General features: G+C 36.9%; 1 protein-coding gene across 1 annotated transcript in view; it reads left to right on the top strand.

Moving 5' to 3' along the window:
• The first annotated feature begins 429 nt into the window (after window positions 1–429).
• LOC128554198 (prostatic spermine-binding protein-like) overlaps window positions 430–18,491 on the top strand; it is a 34,203-nt gene continuing 16,141 nt past the window's right edge. The window contains exons 1-2 of the mRNA XM_053535446.1: window positions 430–462; window positions 11,867–11,921. Of these exons, the coding sequence (XP_053391421.1) occupies window positions 430–462; window positions 11,867–11,921 (88 nt within the window). The remainder of the gene's footprint in view (window positions 463–11,866; window positions 11,922–18,491) is intronic.

Genomic DNA, 18,491 nt, shown 5'->3' with positions numbered 1-18,491 from the left:
AGATTCGAACATTTTTCCTCCCACCCCTAGGGTCCGGGTGTCGGATATGTCCCTGATATCGAATTTTTGAAATCGAAATTAAAGTGTCAAAACCTGTATTTTTCTCGTACGGTTTGACATTGTTAGCTAGATATTATTAAATACTACGCAATAAAAGACATTCAGAACCCCCCTGGTTGGGTCAGACCGGTCTCTAGAGGGGCTCTGGCCCCGGGCCTGAAATCAGTTTTTAAAAAAAGGTCATTTTCAATCAAATATTATGGCAAAAGTACTAAAGATATCTTAATAAAAGCAAAGAGCTATAAAAATAAATGTATTTTATACTTCTTTGATAAAAGTTACGTGTATTTGTAGAATTTTCCAATAACTATTTCATAAAGGTATAGCACAAGGTTTAAACCCGATCCTAAGGGTCGCTCGGGCTCGAACATGGGTGCGAGGTCCAAACGTAAAAAGAAACACGTAAATATACTTTATTTATCTAAAAAATATTTTTCAACAACTAAAGTAACACGGTTTGGTTTATATCTATTATTTCTATGGAAATAAATAGATTCAGGTAAGTTTTGTCAGCCTGCACGATCTGTAGACTTGCTAAAGGGACCGTATAACGGTAATTTTTGGCGCATTTTTTCGAAAATTGTATCGATTTCATTTTATTATAAAAGGCGTTAGGAACAAGATATCAAATTGAAATTTCCTTTAATAAGTAGTTGGAACTATCATTTAAACGAATATGAAAATCATTTTTCCCCGACGGACACGCCGTCGGGAACATTTGCTGAGCTTTGGTATTTTTGGCTTGTAAAATATTAGCCGTAAAATAAGGAAAACGTGCTTATATAATCTATTTATTAGGCGTTAAATAAAAACTTAAAACTTATTTTTATAAAAGATATAATATCTGAAAGGTTGTAACAAAAAAAAATCTGTTCGTCCGTCTGTACGAAATTTAGGATAAAAGCTTTATTTCCGCACTTTTCCGTACTTAAAAATTCCGTGTTTTTCATTAACTTCAAATTATTGTAGAATGTTCCGACACAAGATATTTTAATTAAATAACTTTTATAAATTAAATCTAAACATTGTCTAGAAAGATATGTAATTTGTATATATTTACCATCGAACCGTCTCAAAATGTACATTTTTTCTTGAAAATATGCATACTTCGTATATTAAATTTAGGGATAGACCTTGTCGGAAGAGTCATATCTTCATAAACTTATGTCCGATTTCAATAAATGATACCTTGTTGCAAAGGGCAAGCCAGGAGCTACAGGAAGCATGCCAAATATGAACTTTTCAAAGCAGTTAAGGCAGTCCAGTGACACCATTTGAGCAATTCTCACGGCTTTCCTGTTCGGGTCAGCTTAGTCTTGGCCAGCACCCTATCGCATAAAACAAGTTTGGTCACATTCTGAGACCTGTCCTAAGCCCTGATGGCATCAAATGGACTTGTAAGTAGTTTAAATGTAAAGATTAGATATCTACCAACATATCCATATAGGTAGGTACCCGAGATGTAGAGACTCGAACAAAAGTCAAAATCTAACATAGTGTCAATATCAACTGAAATTCCGTAGTTCCATGTATTACTCTCCTGGCACCCATGGCCAACTCAGGTACTCGAACATCGTGTTACTTTGTGGCCAGGACCAATACCTAGTCGACGATGCATAAAACTGGTACATGTTTTGGCCAAACGGGATTCAACTGGGTCCAAAGCCTTCCAGACATGGTAAAAAGCCGTATTTTCTATGTTGGAGGCATACCTTCTAGCCATATATAACATGCCCCGACCTCTAAGGCTATCCTAGGTACTAAACATGGTCTAAATCGATAGCCAGGACGTGCACCTATACAACCATGAAGGATATGTGTATATTTCTTCGGCATAAAGGCTCGAATCCGGTCGAAAATCTCTAGTCATGGTCAAAATACGAAACTAGAAGACAAAACGGTGTCCTTATTCGACCCCTACATACCTACACGACCATGTATGATACATGTATATATCATGGTCATAGGGGTTCGAACCGGGTTTAAAGCCTTTCAGACATGGTCAAAATTGACATATTTCCTAAATTTGAACACTTCCCGGTGACCTTAAATGGCCTTCCTTGACCCTTATGGGTACGTCAGATACTCAAACTTAGTCTCATTCGATAGCCAGGACTCATACTATATGACTATGTACTATATATGTATATTTCTTTGGCATAGGGGCTCGAACCCGGACGATACCTTTTAGACATGGTCAAATACGAAGTTAGTGTTCTTATACGACCCGCCCCGACTCCTAGGGTTATCTTATGTATTCGAACATGGTGTCAATCGATAGCCAGGATCCACAACTACACATCAATATATGATATGTATATGTTTTGGTGAAACAGGGTCGAACTTTATTGAAATTCTTTCCGACGTGGTCAAAATAGGCAGACCTTGTACGACCTGCCCTGACCCCTCGGGCTATCCTAGGTACCCGAACAGGGTCTCAATCTTTAGCTAGGACCTAAGTCTACAAGACCATGTATGATACCTGTATATATCATGGTCATAGGGGTTCGAGCCGGGTCTAAACCCTTTCAAACATGTTAAAAAATGCATATTTCGCAAGTTTTCACTTCGTCGCTGTGTTTTTCACGAGGTGAAAATGGACGTTGCACCGGAGAGGGAGCAGTTAATTATTATACTTCGACCTCTGTCGCTATAATGCGGACTGGTTCTCGGCTTCGTTTTATAACGTCAAAATTATTATGAGAATAATCTTATTTTGTTGCAGTCATTATTATGAGGACGATCATATGTTTGATAATCAACATTTCATTGTGCGAATGATGTTCGTTTTTATTAGACACATAGATAAGATCTTATCTATGCCTCCGTTTTTTAAAGTACTGTTGATGTATCTAAATATAAACAAAAATGTAACAAGAAATTGAATTTTGCAATTGCAAAACAATCAACTCAATTTAAATTAAAATATTTGCATTTGAAGTTTTTTGATTAATTTATAACTGAAACATTTTATATTTTATTAAAAACACTGATTAGTGTCATTATTAAAATGATATAATGTTAATGTACATACAAATAGGGATAATGCACTTATAAAAACCAACATGGGAAATGAATTGGCGTATTGAAATATCAACTAATAAAATGTGTTAAATGGCGGATATCCCCTTCCATAGCTTTACGGTTTAATGAAAATATTTTTTAAATATTCTCGTGCGACAGCCCTGTCTCTTTGTAGGTTAGGCTGTAATCATCCTGATCACTGTTGATGCTAGGTTTGATAACGTCCGGAGGTTGATATAAATGTTTGCGATCAACACGGTACAACATGAGAAAATTAATTGCAGTTTAAAATGCGTATTTATTTAATTTGAAGAAACGGGCGGTAATAATTAATGATAAAAAATAACACCGATAATAACAATAACAATGTGTTCAAAGCAATAATTGTAAATTAAGATACCATTAAAGAATATGTAGAGTTATCTCATCGCATTTCTGCTATTTATTTTCTCAATTAGTAATTTGACGTCAAATTGACGTCGAAATTATGTTACGCATTTGTGCAAAATAGCGTGCAACGTACGTAAAATGTTACGAAATAGAATGTTATATTTTAAAAAAAGATATGAAAGCATTTTACAAGGCCTTGATGATAGTTAAGTATATAAATATTTTCCATCTTATCGTGATTCACTTGTAACTGCTGAACTGTTAAAGGAATAACTGTCAAACATTGATTTATAGATTTGCTTTAAAAGCGTTACAATCCAAAAATGTATGCTTCTCTTTTTTTTTCCTTTTCAGCATCAGCCGTGAACCTGGTGCTTCGTATCAAAAGGCAAGTTAACCTTTTCAAGAAGGCTGTGCATTTTAAGCTCACAGTTGTCATTTATTTTACTGTTAACAAGCTAGAGGTCATAATTATTGTCTCCCATCACATAGTGGTGTGAGACATATTGATTTACTCCTGTGTGTGTATGTGTTTGTCTGTTTGTCACAAAGCTTGTCACCACTCTAAGTCGAACATTTCTCATCCGATCATCACCAAACTTGAACAAAATGTGTTTGACCATAAGAACTCGGCCAAGTTCGATTACTAGCCAAATCGGCCAAGACACTTCGGATATTGCCCTTGAACATAATTACCAACAACAACCAGCGCAGCATTGTAGACTGGTTACTCCACTCCACTACCGCTGATACAACATTGTAGACCGGCGCAGCATTGTAGACCAGTTACCACTACTGACACAGCATTGTAGATGGTTACTCCAACTTGTGAATACCAATAGGCAGCCAACAGTATACAAAGACACACTTACTATTCAGATGATTAGGCAGTTGTAGGATACAAGGTCATGCGCTTTTCTAAAAAGCACCTCTAGTTTTCTATGCATCAATAAGAACTATGGCCAGTCTAATACTGGATCATCTGTGGTGAGAAACTAGGTAATCAGATTAAGTAATAGAAACACTTGTGTTAGATCAAGAGTTCAAATTTTACCAGATTTTTCTGAAATTTGTTAAAATTTCATACGAGAATTTATAAGGTAAATCTTGAAACTGTACCAGGAGGCCAAAACTAGCATCATCAGGTCGAATAATAAAAAAATTTGTCAACACTCTAGAGGCCACACATTTCTACCTGGTTTTCAGGAGTTTGTTTAGAATGTAAAACGTCTAAGTCAGGTTTGAAAAGGGGTCATATATTTAGGGTCAAACACTGGTTATAAGGTCAGAAAATACAAAACACTTTGTTAACACTCCAGAGGCAACAGCTTTTACTCTATCTTCATTATACCGTACTAGAATGATTGTCTTTATGAGTTTTAGGATGAAACTAGGTCTGAGGTAATAAATAGGTTACTTGGTCAATTTAAAGAAAACAATTATAAATGCGTGTTAATCTCCAGAAGACAAGATCAGAATGTTTGTCAATAAAATTAATGTCAATTTTGGAACTAGGTCATCTATAAACAAAATCTAGGTCAGTTTGTTGAAGAAAAAACACTGTAGTGCACACATACTTTACTTGGTCTTATTGAAATTGGTAATCAAAGGTAAAAAACTTGGGCACTAGACAGTATCATAGAAAACAATTATTGTTAGCACACTTTTAAAAAATGGAAATAATTGTTTGAACACCTTCTTCACATGAACCAATCGATGGATGTTCAATTAACTCTGTCTGTACGATTACTGTAAGGTTCTCTCCCTCTTGTTTAGTTGAGCCCTTGGACCCTTTTATGGGTCAGTTGATCTAAAATAAAAAATACCTAAAACACATTCTCATGAACCACTTGATGAGTCTTCATCAAACTTGGCCATCGCTATAAGATTCTCTCTGTATTTTTAGGTGAGTTTTTCTGATCGCTCTGTGTCTGGCGTCCGTCGTCTGTCTGTCGTCTGTCTGTCAACATATAGATTGTGTATGCGATAGAGGCTGTATTTTTCAACTGATCTTCATGAAACTTGGTCAGAACGATTGCCTTGATGAAATCCTGGCCGAGTTCGAAAATGGGTCATCTGGGGTCAAAAACTAGGTCACTAGGTCAAATCAAAGAAAAACCTTGTGTATGCAATAGAGGCTGTATTTTTCAATTAATCTTCATGAAGTTTGGTCAGACTGATAACCTTGATAAAATCTAGGCCGAGTTCGAAAATGGGTCATCTGGGGTCAAAAACTAGGTCTCTAGGTCAAATCAAAGAAAAACCTTTTGTATGCAATAAAGGCTGTATTTTTCAATTAATCTTCATGAGTTTTTATCAGAATGATTACATTGATGAAATCTAGGCCGAGTTCGAAAATGGGTCATCTTGGGTCAAAAACTAGGTCACTAGGTCAAATCAAAGGAAAACCTTATGTATGCAATAGAGGCTGTATTTTTCAATTGATCTTCCTGAAATTAAGTCAGTATGATAACCTGAATGAAATTTAGGCCGAGTTTGAAAATGGGTCATCTTTGGTCAAAAGCTAGGTCACTAGGTCAAATCAAAGAAAAATCTTGGGTATGCGATAGAGGCTGTATTTTTCAATTGATCTTCATGAAATTTGGTCAGAATGATTGCATTGATGAAATCTAGGACAATTGCAGTTATAACTCATCTGAGGTCAAAAAGTAGGTCACTAGGTCAAATCAAAGGAAAACCTTGTGTATGCGATAGAGGCTGTATTTTTCAATTGATCTTCCTGAAATTTAGTCAGAATGATTGCCTTGTTGAAATCTAGGCAGAGTTTGAATATGGGTCATCTGGGATCAAAAAGTAGGTCACTAGGTAAAATCAAAGAAAAACTTGTGTATGCGATAGAGACTGTATTTTTCAACTGATCTTCATGAATTTTTTTTCAAAATGATAGCCTTGATTAAATCTAGGTCAAATTCGAATATGGGTCATCTGGGTTCAAAAACTAGGTCACTAGGTCAGATCAAGGGAAAACCTTGTGTATGCAATAGGGGCTGCAATTTACACTGGATTTTCATAAAATTTGGTCAGAATAGTAGCCTTGATAAAATCTAGGTCAAGTGCAAATATGGGTAGTCTGGGGTCAAAAAGTAGGTCACTAGGTCAAATCAAAGAAAATCCTTGTGTATGCCATAGAGGCTGTATTTTTCAATTGATCTTCATGAAATTTGGTCAGAATGATAGCCTTGATGAAATCTAGGTCAAGTTCGAATATGGGTCTTCTGAGATCAAAAACTAGGCCACTAGGTCAAATAAAAAAAATTGTTTATAATTAAGATTTTTGCTCCAATTTTGATGATATTTGATCAGAATAATTTTTCCCATGAAATCATGATCACTAGGTCAAACATGTTTACACAGTTATGGTGTGTTTCTCAGGTGAGCGACCTAGGGCCATCTTGGCCCTCTTGTTTGTCTCCCATTATCATCCCCTGCTGCAGTCAGAGGGCTATAGTTTTGGCATTGTATGCCCCTATATCTGAAACCATATATATAGGGCATGGTGTTGGGTATAATACTATTTAAATAAAATATGGTGGAACTGTTAACTGCTGTAAGGAAATGCTACTGTGTAATTTTCAGTCAGATTGCACGAGTAAGACAAAATCTATTGCCCTTTGTACAGTCATGTATTAATATAGTTCACTCTGCAAGACCAGAGTGGTTGCCTTTGATGTAGTCAAATTATTTTAATAAGAGCGTGAAAGTTTGTGTATATCAAAAAGCATTTGACAAACAGTCATAAAACACTAGAAGAATATTAAACAGTATGTGAATTTTAAGTTGTGCACATGTTGTTCTGTTTATTATTTGACTCAACCAGACTAGAATTGTGGTCCTTAAATTAGTGAAAAATACACATTAAGTGCTTAAAAGTTTCTGTTGCATATATTTTAAGATATTTCACCTTGAGTCATGAAACCATGTTCAGCGACAGGAAGTGGGGGCACTTGTGTTATATGGACACTTACCTAGTTTCAAATGAGGATGCTTGGGTGTTAAGGGGTCAGTAGAGCCGAAAACAGAAATTTTACCTTTGAAAGACTCTTCTCATGAACCTTTTGATGAATCTTCATTAGACTTTGTCAGTAGGATTATTGTAAGATTTTCTCCCAAGTTTGTTCAAATGAGGTTGTTTGGTTTCTTTTATTGACCTCTAGAGCTAAACATAGAAATTCCAGTGAATAACTTCTTCTCATGAACTTCTTGGTGGAACCTCATGAATCTTGTTCTTTAGCATCATTATGGGGTTCTCACCAAAGAATGTGGATGCTTAGCTCCTTTAGTGGCAGCTAGAGCTACAAATAGAAATTAAAATTCCTAACAAGTGCACCTTCTTCCTTAAAATCATTCATGGAATATATCTTTCCTACAGCTTGACAACACTCAGACATTAATAGGGAAGTTGTAATTTGTATGGTACACTTACATGTAAGATTTCCTTTTTTGTTAGCTCACCTCAAGGTGAGCTTTTGTGATCGCCCTGTGTCTATTGTCGTCCGTCAACAATTTGACTGTTAACACACTAGAGGTCACAATTTTTGCCCAATTTTAGTGAAACTTGGTAAGAATGTTACCCTTGATAAAATCTTGGACGAGTTGGATATTGGGTTATCTGGGGTCAAAAACCAGGTTACCAGGTCAAATCAAACGAAAAGCTTGTTAACATTTAGAGGCCACATTTAAGACTGTATCTTCATGAAACTTGGTCAGAATGTTAATCTTGATTATCTCTAGGTCAGATTTGAATCTGGGTCACGTGGGGTCAAAAACTAGGTCACCAGGTCAAATCAAATGAATAGCTTGTGAACACTCTAGAGGCCACATTTATGACAATATCTCTATGAAACTTGGTCAGAATGTTAATCTTCATGATCTTTAGGTCAAGTTCAAATCTGGGTCAGGTGGGTTCAAAGTCTAAGTCACAAGGTCAAATCAAAGAAAACGTTAGTTAACACTCTAGAGGGCAAATTTATAACTGTATCTTAATGAAACTTGACCAGAATGTTAATCTGCAGCTCTGAATTTTTTCATTCTTTATAAAGTACCCCTAAAAGGACCTTTTCCCAATTGAAATATGCAGTATTTTTTCCCAATTATCATCCAAAAATTCCCCAAATGACCAAATTAAGTCTGCATTTTGATGATTGCAGAAGGATACTTAGTTACATTGACATTCACCATTATTTAATCATTTAAACAGTTTGTTTGATGCTATTTACATGAAATTAAAGGAAGAAGCATTCTAAATGATGTTATTAATTAACTATAAAAATTCCCAATCTGAGTAAACACCGCACTATTTTTCCCAATTTATCCGGAACCGGACCTTTTCCCAAAAGGGAAAAAAAATCACTGCATCTTGTTGATCTTTAGGTCAAGTTCAAATCTGGATCAGGTGGAAGGGGCTTCCATGGCCGAGTGGTTAAGGTCGCTGACTTCAAACCACTTGCCCCTCATCGATGTGGGTTTGAGCCTCACTCGGAGCTTGAATTCTTTATGTGAGGAAGCTATCCAGCTGGCTTACGGAAGGTCGGTAGTTCTAACCAGGTGCCCACTCTTGATGAAAAAATGCACAGAGGGGCATCTGGGGTCTTCCTCCACCATCAAAGCTGGAAAGTCGCCATATGACGTATATATGTGTTGGTGCAATGTTAAACCCAACAAACAAAATGAAATGGATCAGGTGGGGTCAAATACTAGGTCACCAGGTCAAATCAAAGAAAAGCTAGTTAACTCTAGAGAGCAAATTTATAATCATATCTTAATGAAATTTGGCCAGAATGTTAATCTTGTTAATCATTAGGTCGAGTTCAAATCTAGATCAGATAGTGTCAAAAACTAGGTCACCAGGTCAAATAAAGGGAATAGCTTGTTAACTCTCTAGAGGCCACATTTATGACAATATCTCTATGAAACTTGGTCAGAATGTTAATCTTGATGATCTTTAGGTCAGTTCAGATCTGGGTCGGTGGGGTCAAATCAAAGTAAAAGCTAGTTAACACTCTAGGGAGCAAATTTATAACATATCTTAATGAAACTTGGCCAGAATGTTAATCTTGGTGATCTTTAGGTCAAGTTCAAATCTTGATTAGGTGGGGTCAAAAATTAGGTCACCAGGTCAAATCAAAGGAAAAGCTTGTTAACAGACTAGAGGCCACATTGATGAAATAACTCTATGAAACTTGGTCAGAATGTTAATCTTTATGATCATTAGATAAAGTTCAAATCTGGGTCAGATAGGGTCAAAAACTAGGTCACCAGGTCAAATCAAAGGTAAAGCTTGTTAACCAAAGACCTAATTTTAAGTTTGAAACTTATGAGAATTGATCAGAATGTTTGCCTTGATGGGGTCAAAAACTAGGTCACCAGGTCAAATCGAAGGAAAAGCTTGTTAACTGTTATGAGGTCACATTTATGACTACATCTTCACGAGAATTGATCAGAATGTTAATCTTGATGATCTTTAGGTCAGTTTGGAATCTGGGTCATGCGGGATTAAAAACTAGGTTACCAGGTCAAATCAAAGGAAAAGCACTCTAAGAGACCACATTTATGACCATATCCTAATGAAACTTGATCAGAATGTTAATCTTGATGATCTTAAAGTCCAGTTTCAATCTGGGTCAGGTAGGGTCAAAAACTAGCTTGTGGGATCAAATCAAAGGTAAAGCTTGTCCACAGTCTAGCGGCCACATTTATGACTGTATCTTCATGAAACTTGGTCAGAATGTTAATTTTTAGCTCATCTGATTTTTTTGAAACAGAATGATGAGTTATTATCATCACTTGATCGGTGTCGGCGTCGGCGTTGGCGTTGCCTGGTTAAGTTTTATGTTTAGGTCAGCTTTTCTCCTAAACTATCAAAGGTATTGCTTTGAAACTTGGAACACTTTTTCACCATCAATAGCTGACCCTGTACAGCAAGATACATAACTCCATCCTGCTTTTTGCAAGAATTATGACCCCTTTTGAACTTAGAAAATATCAGATTTCCTGGTTAAGTTTTATGTTTAGGTCAACTTTGTCTTTTAAACTATCAAAGCTATTGCTTTGAAACTTGCAACACTTGTTCACCATCATAAGCTGACCCTATACATCAAGAATTATAACTCTATCCCGCTTTTTTCTAGAATTATTGCCCCTTTTGGACTTAGAAAATCAGATTTCTTGGTTAAGTTTTATGTTTAGGTCAGCTTGTCTCCTAAACTATCAAAGCTATTGCTTTGAAACTTGCAACACTTGTTCACCATCATAAGCTGACCCTGTACAGCAAGAAACATAACTCCATTCTGCTTTTTGCAAGATTTATGGCCCCTTTTGTACTTAGAAAATATCAGATTTCTTGGTTAAGTTTTATGTTTAGGTCAACTTTTTCTTTTAAACTATCAAAGGTATTGCTTTGAAACTTGCATCACTTGTTCACCATCATAAGCTGACCCTGTACATCAAGAAACATAACTCCATCCTGCTTTTCGCAAGAATTATTGCCCCCTTTGGACTTAGAAAATCAGTTTTCTTGGATAAGTTTTATGTTTATGTCAGCTTTTCTCCTAAACTATCAAAGCTATTGCTTTAAAACTTGCAACAGTTTTTCACCATCATAAGCGGACGCTGTACTTCAAGAAACATAACCCTATCCTGCTTTTGCAAGAATGATGGCCCTTTTTAGACTTAGAAAATCATTGGTAGGACAATATTTCTATTATACAAAAAAATCAGATGAGCGTCAGCACCCGCAAGGCGGTGCTCTTGTTTTATGATCTTTGGCCAAGGTCGAGTCTGGGTTATATGTGGTCAAAAACTAGGTCACTAGGTCAGATCAAAGGAAAAACTAGTTATCAGGGGTTTAGAATTAGGTCAGGTGAGCGATACAGGACCTTCAGGGCCCTCATGTTTCAAAAACAGCTTGAGTAAAATTCAGAACATTTTATTTTGTTTGCAAAATTTAACTGTATGTGTGTATATGTGTGCATGTTTAAAATTAGCAGATGTATATTGTGGAGTATTCAGTATACATACTTGAAAGAAATTATTATAGGGGATACCAATTCAACGAATAAACTTGTTGATATCTTGCCAATCTGCTTAGCTTAAATGCATTGTAGATCTACAGATTATGGAGTCATGAGTTCAGTGGCTGGGGGAGGCATATTTTCTTTGTGATGATCTGTATGATCTTTGTATCTGAAATCGTTCATCCTTAACCTCGTATTCTTCCGAAGAGTCGGTAGTTACATGCGGATAACAGATTAGTACTGATACAGAACACTTAAGTTAACAGCCCACTGTTGCATAACTGAAAAACTATTGAAGAATGGCATTTAACCCAACACAAAAATAATATAATTGTTATTACATTGTATATACCTTTCAGGGCCCTCCGAACAAAGAAGAGGCTGTTTGTTTCATAAAGGAGGCAACAGATAACGGTAAATTTTACTAATTCTATACTGCTTCCTGGCACATCCTGTTGCTTGTTGCATACTTGGAAACATCCAAATACCAAATAAACATCCGTTCTTATGCATGTCATTCTGTTGATTTTCCTGTCCAATCCATATATCTTTGTAACCAGTGGGAAGATTTTCATACAACTTGCATCAGTTGTTAACCTCATCAAGACGACTCGCAGTGTGCACAACATGGGTCATAATTAAGGTACATGTATCATAATCATATGACCATCTTTTCATGTTTTTTTTTCACTTTGATGTGGACTCATTGTCCCTTGTTCATTACTATGCATCTTATGTTATTGTATCACACTACGTTATTAATAACTTCTGACTGATGGTAATTTAGTTGACAGAATTTGTTTTACTGGTGCATTTAGTTCAGTGAAATTTTGCAGTAGCTATACAGCCAGGAGCATGAGTCAGTCTTGAAACAGCTAGATTAATTATGACTGTCAGAGTTATAGCCCTTAAATTATATTCAATACATGACTAACTACTTTGTCGCAAAACTTTGCCTCTTTTTTATACGCCCGAAGGGACGTATTATGTTATACCCCCGGTGTCCGTCTGTCTGTCCATCCGTCCGTCCGTCCGTTAGCAATTTCGTGTCCACTCTGTAACTCTTGAACCCCTTGAAGGATTTAAAAAAAAAACTTGACAAAAATGTTCACTACATGGAGGTGACGTGCAGAGTGCTTGTTTGGGATGACTAGCTGCTTCAAGGTCAAGGTCACACGTAGGGGTCAAGGGTCATATGAGTATGTTCCGTGTCGGCTATGTAACTGCTTGAAGGATTTCAAAGAATCTTGACACAAATGTTCACCACACAGAGACGACGTGCAGAGCGCTTGTTTCGGATGACTAGCTTCAAAGTCAAGGTCTCACTTGGGAGTGAAAGGTCATATATGAGTTTGCTTTGTCCGCTCTGTAACTCTTGAACTGCTTGAAGGATTTCAAAGAAACTTGGCAGAAATGTTCACCATACTGAGGCGACGTGCAGAGCGCATGTTTTGGATGACTCGCTTCAAGGTCAAAGTCACACTTACGAGTCAAAAGTCATACAGCACAATCGCGATCCTACGAAAAGCCAAGGGACCGGCCGTTTTTTCGTAATATCGCATTTTCGTTCGAGCGTAGCATAGGAAATTTCGCTGTATAGCACCGTAATATTTATATACGTAACCCGTGATATTTAAACATGTGATTTTCGTATCGGAGTACCTGTATACCAATTTTATATGTACATCTGGGTTTACTACAAATCTTATTCGAATCCGAATTGAGATCGTATGTAGAATGTAGAACGGGTTTTTTTTCTTCACTTTTTGTTCACTGTACATAAAACACATACAGGGTACATTGTTGCACGAGAAAAAATCGCAATTGCATATTCCGATACCCTTCGTAGTATACCGGTATTTCGTTAAATTGCGATTCGTAGCAGCGCGAATGCACTGTATATGACTTTGATTTTTGTATATTGCTCTGCATTGCAGTGCTCTTGTTTTTATTTGACAGATCCCTTTTTTGTTCTCTTGCAATATTTTTTTTTGTTTTACTTCCCTTTTTTGTTACTATAATTAGCTTATTTTGAAACTTTCTTATTATTGACTGTAGGGAAAAACCGAAACCACTTTTCTGTGGTACAACATGGATGATACATCCAATTTTTAAATGTATTTTGATATAACTTTACCTCGTAAGAATTTTGTTGTTGTTCCTGTCCTTCGGACTTCAACAGTCAAGTTCTTTAAATTTTGCTCCCAGCCTCTGATGTAACCCTTCGGGTGTATATTGCCCCGCTTGGCGGCGCTCTTGGTTTTCAACAGATTTCATCCAATCTTAGTAGTTATATACCATAACATTATGATTTCATTAATAAATTTTGAAAAAATTAAATTTCTGCAATATTTTTCCCTACTTGTCTGTATTACAAAACTATCATAGTCATTCAAAATCAGAGTGTCATATTTTCATGGATATCATTGCTAGGGTACCCACTACTTAAAGTGTTAAAGGCTACTCTATACACTAAAAATGTGGTTACTAGGAACTAGGTGGCAGTTTCTCTATTACTTAAGCGTTATGATTAAAAGCGATCTCCGAAAATCATTAACAATTCTCAACAAAAACCGAAAGTCAGGATGTGATATTAAGTGGCTGTCTACCAATATATAACGAGGGCGGGGATTTTTTTCTGTTGGACCAAACTTAATATAAATATCGGAGTAGTTTGGCAAAAAGTAAGGTACACCAGATTAGACTTTAATGTGGAAAATAAAATAACAATCTAAAACTTTTAAATTAGTTACATATACTGCTATTTTACCCTACGCATAAATTATGGTTGCTTTATCCATTGAACATGTTGAAAAAGTGGCAACTATAGTTGAAAAAAAAAAACAACACCTTGAGACAGTATTTTGTTAAACCATTTGTTGTTACTAAACTCTGTCAGAATTATCCTTACATGGACGTTTCATATTTTGCTTTACTGCACTAGAGCCTGTCAGAGATAGATATAAAATGCCATTAAACAGATCCCGTCTCATGAAATAAACAATCTTTCTTCTCTTGATCTGTATGGTGAATGTTACATTTTAGTCAAAACATCCTGTAATGGTCTCACTATAAGTTTGTTCAATCCTGTTTGCCTGCACCAAGCCAGGGATGAAACAGCAAGCTGCTTTAAAGAACTTTTCATTCGAACAGTTTGATAGATGTTCACTTTGTTAAAAGCATCATTGATTGGAAATTCCTAAAATTTATTAGACTATGCTAATTTTACAAGTAGGTTTAAGTAATATGCATCTATTGCAATTCCTTGCCACCATTGATTCAAACTTTAAGGTATTAGAAGCCTAATAGAGTACCTCCTTTTTGAAGAGTATTCAATTCCTAACATAAACCTACTTTTACTGCAATTCTCAGGGTGGGGGGCGTAGGTTCAAGCCCTACTGGGACCAGATTTTTTCCCCCTTATTTTCCTTTTTTAGCTCACCTGAGCACGAAGTGCTCACAGGTGAGCTTTAGTGATCGCCCTGTGTCCGTCGTCCGTCCGTCGTCAACAATTTGACTGTTAACACTCTAGAGGTCACATTTTTGGCCCAATCTTAATGAAACTTGGTCAGAATGTTACCCTTAACAAAGTCTTGGACGAGTTTGATATTCGGTCATCTGGGGTCAAAAACTAGGTCATAAGATCAAGTCAACGGAAAAGCTTGTTAACACTGTAGAGGTCACAATTTTGGCCCAATCTTAATGAAACTTGGTCGAAATGCTACCCTAAATAAAATCCTCTACGAGTTCGATATTGGGTCATCTGGGGTCAAAAACTAGGTCACCAGGTCAAATCAAAGGAAAAGCTTGTTAACACTCTAGAGGTCACATTTTTGGCCCAATCTTAATGAAACTTGGTCAGAATGTTACCCTCAATAAAATCTTGGACGAGTTTGATATTCGGTCATCTGGGGTCAGAAACTAGGTCACCAGGGCAAATCAAAGGAAAAGCTTGTTAACACTCTAGAGGTCACATTTTTGGCCTAATCTTTATGAAACTTGGTCAGAATGTTACCCTCAATGAAATCTTGGATGTGTTCGATATTAGGTCATCTGGGGTCAAAAACTAGGTCACCAGGTCAAATCAAAGGAAAAGCTTGTTAACACTCTAGAGGTCACATTTTTGGCCCAATCTTAATGAAACTTGGTCAGAATGTTACCCTCAATAAAATCTTGGATGAGTTCGATATTGGGTCATCTGGGGTCAGAAACCAGGTCACCAGGTCAAATCAAAGGAAAAGCTTGTTAACACTGTAGAGGCCGCATTTATGACTGTATCTTCATGAAACTTGGTCAGAATGTTAATATTGATGATTTTAAGGTCCATTTTGAATCTGGGCCATGTAAGATAAAAAAACTAGGTCACCAGGTCAAATTAAAGGAAAAGCTAGTTTACACTGTAGAGGCCACATTTTTGACCATATCTTAATGAAACTTGGTCAAAGTGTTAATCTTGATAATCTATAGCTCAAGTTCAGATCTGGGTTAGGTGGGGTCAAAAACTAGGTCACCAGGTCAAATCAAAGGAAAAGCTTGTGAACACTCTAGAGGCCATATTTTTGACTGTATCTTCACGAAACTTAGTCAAAATTTTAAACTTGATAATCTTTAGAATAAATTCCAATCTGGTTAATGTGAGGTCAAAAACTAGGCCACCAGGTCAAATCAAAGGAAAAGCTAGTTAACACTACAGAGGCCACATTTATGACCATATCTTAATGAAACTTGGTCAGAATGTTAATCTTGATGAGCTTTAGGTCAAGTTTAAATCTGGGCCAGGTGGGATCAAAAACTAGGTCACTAGGTCATATCAAAGGAAAAGCTTGTTAACACACTAGAGGCCACAATTATGACTGTGTCTTCATGAAACTTAGTCAGAATGTTAAACTTGATGATCTTTAGGTCAAGTTCGAATCTGGGTCATGTCGGGTCAAAAACTAGGTCACGGGGTCAAATCAAAGGAATAACTAGTTGACACTTTAGAGGCCACATTTATGGCCATATCTTAATGAAACTTTGTCAGAATGTTAATCTTGATGATCTTTAGGTCAATAGGTCAGGTGAGCGATACAGGGCCTTCATGGCCCTCTTGTTTCTAGTAAGTTTTTACTTTTTATGCCCCCGAAGGGAGGCATATAGTTTTTGAACCGTTTGTCAGTCTGTCGGTCTGTCAGTCTGTCGGTCTGTCCGCAATTTTCGTGTCCGGTCCATATCTTTGTCTCTTTGTCATCGATGGATGGATTTTCAAATAACTTGGCATGAATGTGTACCACAGTAAGTCGACGTGTCGCGCGCAAGACCCAGGTCCGTAGCTCAAAGGTCAAGGTCACACTTAGACGTTAAAGGATAGTGCATTGATGGGCGTGTCCGGTCCATATCTTTGTCATCCATGGATGGATTTTCAAATAACTTGGCATAAATGTGTACCACAGTAAGACGACGTGTCGCACGCAAGACCCAGGTCCGTAGCTCAAAGGTCAAGGTCACACTTAGACGTTAAAGGATAGTGCATTGATGGGCGTGTCCGGTCCATATCTTTGTCATTCATGCATGGATTTTAAAATAACTACGCATGAATGTGTGACACAGTAAGACGGCGCGCAAGACCCAGCTCCGTAGGTCAAAGGTCCTAAACTCTAACATCGGCTATAACTATTTGATTCAAAGTGCCATCGGGGGCATGTGTCATCCTATGGAGACAGCTCTTGTTTCAAGACTTATAATTGATTGATTGTACAAAAATGGGGAAAAAAAATTGATAAGCGATTTCTTGGTGTTCAAAGTGAATTTACTACTTAAACAGAAGGGGTAGAGTTACACATCTTTAAAAATATTGAGTAACATGCGGTAAAATATTTTGCTTTCACTCTTTAGATTACATATTGTGGGAGAAATTTAGGTAGGTTTTACATCTGCCCCAAGGTTATTTTTGAATGAAGTAAGCAAAATTCAAAACAGAAACACAGGATTCGACCTTGTTTTTTTCAATGTTGAAGTAAGAATTCTGTCTCATTAAATCCGTTTACCTGAGGCACCCTAGAAAAAATGATATTGACATTTTTGTGCCCCCCCCCCCCCCCACCCCCTCTTGTCCGTGTGTCCGTAAGAAGTTCGTGACGCGCCTAGCTCGAAAAGTATTTGATATAAATTGATGAAACCTTGCATGAGTCTTTATCATGATATGAACTTGCGCACCTCCTATTTTTCGTCTGGCCCCGCCCCCTATTTTTAGAGTTATGGCCCCTGAAATAGTCACAATTGCACATTTTCACCTTGTGACACGCCTAGCTCAAAAAGTATTTGATATAGATTCATGAAACCTTGCAACAGTCTTAATCATGATATGAACTTGGGCACCTCCTATTTTACATCTGACTTCGCCCCCTATTTTTCAGAGTTATGGCCCCTGAAATAGTAAAAATTGCACATTTTCACCTTGTGACACGCCTAGCTCAAAAGTATTCGATATAGATTCATGAAACCTTGCCTGAGTCTTAATCATGATATGAACTTGCGCACCTCCTATTTTTTACTTGTGTCCGCCCCCTATTTTCAGAGTTACGGCCCCTGAAATAGTCAAAAATGCACATTTTCACCTTGTGACATGCCTAGCTCAAAAAGTATTTGATATAGATTCATGAAGCCTTGCATGAGTCTTAATCATAATATGGACTTGCGCGCATCCTATTTTTCATTTGTGTCCGCGCCCTATTTTTAGAGTTATGGCCCCTGAAATAGTCAAAAATGTACATTTTCACCTTGTGACGCACCTAGCTCAAAAAGTATTTAATATAAATGGTTGAAAACTTGCATAAATCTTTATCATGAAATAAGCTTGCACATCTCTAATTTTTTGGCTGGCCCCAACCCCTATTTTTAAAGTTATGGCCCCTGAAATAGTAAAAAAATGCACCTTTTCACCTAATTATGTGCCTAGCTCAAAAAGTATTAGATATAAATTCAGGAAAAATTGCTGGAGTCTTT

This window comes from Mercenaria mercenaria, unplaced genomic scaffold (genome assembly GCF_021730395.1).
Source record: "Mercenaria mercenaria strain notata unplaced genomic scaffold, MADL_Memer_1 contig_4819, whole genome shotgun sequence".
NCBI classification, from domain to species: Eukaryota; Metazoa; Mollusca; class Bivalvia; order Venerida; family Veneridae; genus Mercenaria; species Mercenaria mercenaria.
The sequence above is the reverse complement of the archived record's forward strand: the minus strand, read 5'-3'. Positions and strand labels throughout refer to the sequence as shown.